The 5,551-nt window shown below is 56.6% G+C and overlaps 1 protein-coding gene across 1 annotated transcript; it reads right to left on the bottom strand.

Annotated features, from left to right (window-relative positions):
* Positions 1-346: 346 nt before the first annotated feature.
* TRNP1 (TMF1 regulated nuclear protein 1) lies at positions 347-1,051 on the bottom strand. The gene has a single exon (XM_065897832.1). The coding sequence runs from the start codon at positions 1,049-1,051 to the stop codon at positions 347-349; it is 705 nt and encodes a 234-aa protein (XP_065753904.1).
* Positions 1,052-5,551: the final 4,500 nt, after the last annotated feature.

The following is a 5,551-nucleotide window of genomic DNA, read 5'->3' as shown; positions in this document are numbered from 1 at the left end:
TAATGGGGACTTGGTGCTACTACCTCATTCCGCCGGAGGTCTGGGAGTGGCGGCAACAGAAAGCGGACAGCTTTATTAAGGACCCAGCGGACTCCAGAAGCCCTAGGGAAGGAGGTCTGGGAGCCTTGCACCGCCCCGCCCCGCCCCACGGATGCACCAGCCGCTAAGACCGCACCTCAGTTTAGCCTTCTATACTGGGCCCTCGGCCCCCCGACTGTCTCCTCCTGGGGTCGGGCAATCTGTCCATCCGCGTCGGTGACGCCGTCCATCCAGCCGGCGTCCACAATCCGTCGGTCGGCATCTCCGCAATGGCCTGTCGGGGTGGCCAAAGGTCCCGGCGCGGAGGTCAGCGCTGGGGGGAGGCGGGGCCGCGGGGCGGGCTCCGGCGGAAGGGCGAATCGGGCTCGGGGCAGTGGCCCCGCCGCAGGCGCCCGGCGCCCCAGGGCACGCAGCCGCCCAGACCGAGCGCAGAGGCAAGCAGCGCGGGCGGGCGGCCGCGGCGGCCGCGGCGCGAGCCCTTCTTGAGGCGTGACCCGTGCGCCGCCAGATAGAGCTCGGCCTGCGCCACGCCGCCCCCCAGGCGGCCCAGGCTTTCGGCGCGGTGCGCCAGGCGCAGCTCGGCCGCCAGGAAGACGCAGTGCAGCTGCAGCACGCGGCTCTCCAGCTCCGACACCAGGCGCCGGCGGCCCTCCACCTCCAGCAGTCGCCGCCGCGCTTCGGCCAGCTCAAGCGCGCGGCCCCCTGCCGCCGCCGCCGCCGCCGCCGCCGCGCCCGGGCCGCCGCCCGCGCCCCCTGCCGGCCCGGTGCGCCCCGCGCCCCCGCTAGCGCCCTGGCGCCAGCGCTGCAGCTCCTGCCCCTCGGCCGAGCCCGCCGACTCCTGGGCCACTTCGGGCTGCGGTGAGGCCTGAGCCGGGGTCGGGGTCAAGGTCGGAGTTGGGGACGGGGGCTGAGGGGAGAATAGGCGCTCCCCGGGCGGCAGTGATGGGGACCCCGGTTCCGCCGACCCTTCCTGGGCCCCCGGGCCGCAGGCGCTGATGCGGCAGCCCGGCATCCCCCGTCCCCCGGCGGTCCGCAGCAGTAGGTCCGCGGGTCTGGCCGGCTGTCCCCCACGCTGGGAAGGACGGAGGCCTCAAAACGGAGAGAGACGCGGCCGCAGCCCCCACACTAGCGCCAAGGCAACCGCGGGTGCGTCTTATAGGCCATGGGGCGGAGCGAAGGGCAGCACAGCCAATCAAAGACTAGCATGCCCTGAACCCTCCTCCCCTGCCCCGCCCCGTCAGGACACTGCCCAAACCCTTCAGCTCCCTGGTCCTTCGACCCAGGCTGCTCTGCTAGGGCATCCAGTCCCTATCCACCTCCTCCAAATTTTGGGTGGAAAGGGGACCGCATCTTCTCTAGCCTGGCCCCTGAGTCATAAGCTCTAGTAGCTAGTGCTTATAAATCATGGACTCCAGTCCCCACCTGTGGTAGGCTTTTGCCTGCAGCCACACTATGTGACAGTGAAAGCCTGAGACACAACTCAGGAGGCTTGTCTCCTTGCACATACCAAACGCTGCACCTTGGCTGAATCGGCTCTACCTGGTCTCCTGGGCCGCAAACTTCACCAGGACCACCTTCTCCAATCTCCCTGCGGCCATGGAGAGGTTAACACAGAGGGGCGACTGGCCTCCTAGTGGGGATCTGGCAGTGTTGGTTCCTCACCAGGCAAGCCCTTCACTTGCAGAACAAACCTCAGCACTGCTGCTGAGCTTGGCGCGGCTTTCGCAAATCTTGGTGGCCCCCCAGGGGAGCCCCACCCCTCAGTGGGCAAAATTCTTTCCAAGCCCCTGCTCCTGTCTGCTCCTGCCAGTAGGTGTCCCCACACCTATCACACAGCGGGAAACAGACCCAGAAGGTGTAGTGGAGCCTTGCCCAAGGTCCGTGGCTCAATCTGGACAGCCGAAAGCGACAAGCTCATCCATTCATGCCCTCTGGGAACTCAGATACCTGGGTCTCCTCACTGTCATTGAGGGGACCCTGCTTAACTGGGACTTTAGTCATACTGGCAAAACGATAGAACTGAGCTCTAGCCATTTTTCCCACAGCGGAAGTGATCTTGCCATACCCCCTCCAAACATTGACCCAGACAACATGGCACTGCCATCCACTTGAAAGTGCCATCAGAAAGGAAAGAGCTCTGTGTTGGGCGGTGGCAGGGGCTGGAGGGCCAGAAACCAGCTGAGACCAATTGGGAAGAACTGCAGCAGACCGTGGGCTCAGGGGACCTGCCGAAAGTGTGGCCAGTGTGATTACCGCCCCAGGCTGAAGAGGAGGCTGATGGGGGCGCTGCACTGGCTTGATGTGGAGGAGAAGGAGGACGTTAGAGCACACCCCACCCCCACACCACCCCGCCCCACCTCCGCATCATGTTCTCTAAGTGCTTTTAAGTGCCTTAGATTGAGTGATTGGGATTCGTGGGCGAGACAGCTCGGCTCCTGAGAGGCAGCTCAGAAGGGGCTCAGAGAGGACGGTGAGGTCCATGAGGGGGCGTCAAGCTCAGTGAAGGGTAAGGGAGGAGGACTTTGAAGGAGGGAGTGAGGGGGAGGGTGTTCAGTGACGGGAGTAGCGGAGGCTCAGTGCAGGGCGAGGGGAGGGGCTCAGTGAGGGAGGGGCTCAGTGAATGTGATGGGCTCAATGAGGGGAGAGGGGTTTAGTGGGTGCATTGGTGCTAGAGGCTCACAGAGGGAGAAGAAGGGAAATTCAGTGAGGAGGATGGGGTTCAGGGAGTCAGAGGGGCTCAATGGGGATGACGGAATGCCCTGCTGAATGGTTCATCCCTTTGAATGGTCTCCTTTGTGTCATCAAACTTTGTGTCTTTCTCTGTGCCGAAGATCCCTCCCCCACCACCGTGGGGAGATCTACAGGTGTTTTGCCTGCATCAGGCAGATCACTGCTCCCAACTTCTGGGGATGAACCAAGAGGAACAAGACTAGGACTTATCCCCACCTCCCACCATCAGCCAGATCCAGAGAACCAGTCAGATCTGAGTTCAAATCCCACACACACTGCCCATCTGGGTTACCTTGGGCAAGTTGTTTCTCTGAATAGAAGGAGATACTCAAACTATATTTGTTGAATAGATGAACATTCTCTCTCCACAGTACCCCTAAAGGAGGGGCATCAGCAGCCTTTGTTCCTGATGAGAAACCAAAGCCCAGAGAAGTGAAGAGACTCGCTCAAGGTCACACAGCTGATAAGTGGCCAAAGATTCAAACACAGATGTGACCCACCCCAAAGTCATAGCTCACCTCCCTGCTGTTCTCTGATATGTCCCCTGTTCCTATCCTCTATGGCATTTCCCACTAGTCATATATAAGTATGTATTTATTTATAGTTTAGTTACTTAACAGTCTCTCCTTAGACTGGTTTTGCTTAGCATGAGATTCCCTGAAGTTAGGTAGAGTGCCTGGCCGCATAAGGCCACTCAAACAATATTTGTTTGAATTGAAAAATAATACAAGGGTAGACAGAGCTAGTTGAGAATAGAGAAGTCCCCTTGTTCATTCATTCATTTATCCATTCATTCTTTATTTCACTCACTCAACAAATTTGATCATTACCTTCTCTGTTGAGCTGGCTGCTGAAGGTACAGCAGTGATCAGATGGGGCCCTGCCCTCAGAGAGCACACAGCCTAGGGAGGACACAGGTGACTGCAGTTCAGTGAGGTATCTCTTGGGATAGGAGAAACACAGTGGCTGTGCGAACGCAGAGCAGACACTGAGCTGGGTGGGGAGGGGATCAGAGAGAGTTCCCTGCAGAAGACGGCATTTAAACTGAGACCTGAAGGATGAATCGAAGTGTGAGATGGATGCACAGATGGCGGAGGGACAGGAAGGGAGAAGGATTCAGGGTAGGAACAGCACGTGTACAGGATTAGAGGTTAGAGAGCTTTGGCATCTGCCAGCTTCCTTCCCAGCTTCCTTAATTGCCCTGAGCTCCATGCTCCCAAGAATGGGCAGGGGACACAGCCAACCACCTCTTAGGGCACAACCAGCCTGGCAAACATAACATTAGGAATTAGAAAATACACTTTTATTTATTTATTTTTTAATTTATTTATTTTTGGTTGCATTGGGTCTTCATTGCTGCACGCAGGCTTTCTCTAGTTGCGGCGAGCGGGGGCTACTCTTCGTTGCAGTGCGCAGGCTTCTCATTGCAGTGGCTTCTCTTGTTGTGGAGCACGAGCTCTAGGTGTGCAGGCTTCAGTAGTTGTGGCACGCGGGCTCAGTAATTGTGGCTCGCAGGCTCTAGAGCACAGGCTCAGTAGTTGTGGCACATGGGCTTAGTTGCTCCATGGCACGTGGGATCTTCGCGGACCAGGGCTCGAACTCGTGTCCCCTGCATTGGCAGGTGGATTCTTAACCACTGTGCCACCAGGGAAGCCCTAGAAAATACACTTTTAAATTATAATGATTATTCTTTTTTTCCGATCTTCATCAAAGTTATGCATTCCTTTTGTAGGAAAGATAGGAAATAGAGAAAATACTAAAATATAAAAAAAAGAATAGAGAGGAAAGGCATCTGGAATTGGAGAGACTTGAATTTGAATTGAAGCTCAGTTCTTTCCTAGCTGCACAACCCTGAGAAATGCACTTTTTCTCTGTGAACTTCAGGACCTGAGGCATGGAACCACTAATACTTATGGCACAAAGACATACAAAGATCAAGGATTTGTCCAAGGTCTCACAGCGAGTCATGTCTCTCTGTGGTCTGAGTCAGAGACCTTGAAAGAGAAGAGGCAGCCCAGGGGGGACCTGGTTTCAGAGTCCTGTCCATTATACACACTCTCCTTCCAGGACAGCAGCCGGCGGAGACAGAACCTTACGGAGGGAATGGCAAGTGCAGCTGTGGCCCAAAGCAGGATCCACTCCATCAGCTGAGAGTGGGGTGGGGCAGGAGGTTAAGGCTTGAAAAGTCAACTTCTATCCCAGCCTAGAAGATTCAAGGCCTCTGCTCAGAGATCCAACCCCTCCCTTTCAGTCTCTTCCTGGCAACCTGGGCTGGCACCCTCTAGGATGTGATATCAGTTTAATAATTTAGCAGATGCAGACAAAGATAGCAGCTCTGAAAATAACCCAGCTAGGCCCCAGCCTCCATCTCCTCTTTCCTCAGCAGACTCCCCTGCCCTCCCCCCAAGGACTCTGGTTGCCCCACATACCTGTCAGTGCCCCTACCCGCCAGCGGGCACCTGATCCAACACCTCTTCCTTCTTCCAAACTTCTCCTCCCCCTCACCTCCCCTTTCTCTCCATTCTCATATTAAGAGCTTTTATATTAATTAGAGCTTAAAGGAATCTTGGGCTAGAAGTCAGAAAACTTGAGTTTAATTCATCATGCGGACTAGAGCAAGTCCCTTCTCCTTGCTAAGCCTCTGTTCCCACATTTGTCAAATGAAGCCGCTGGATTCCTAAATGTGGCATGAACAGCATGTTTGGGTGGGGGGCGGACAGCAGCTCAGACAGGGCACTGGATATCTTTCCCAGGAAGTCACAACTGCAGTGTCAGCCATCTC

Source organism: Phocoena phocoena, chromosome 1 (genome assembly GCF_963924675.1).
Source record: "Phocoena phocoena chromosome 1, mPhoPho1.1, whole genome shotgun sequence".
NCBI lineage: Eukaryota > Metazoa > Chordata > Mammalia > Artiodactyla > Phocoenidae > Phocoena > Phocoena phocoena.
This window is presented reverse-complemented; position numbering and strand designations above follow the sequence as displayed.

What these genes read in the sequence shown, in the direction of transcription:
- TRNP1 (XM_065897832.1), bottom strand. Translation starts at nt 1,051, where the DNA reads ATGCCGGGCTGCCGCATCAGCGCCTGCGGCCCGGGGGCCCAGGAAGGG.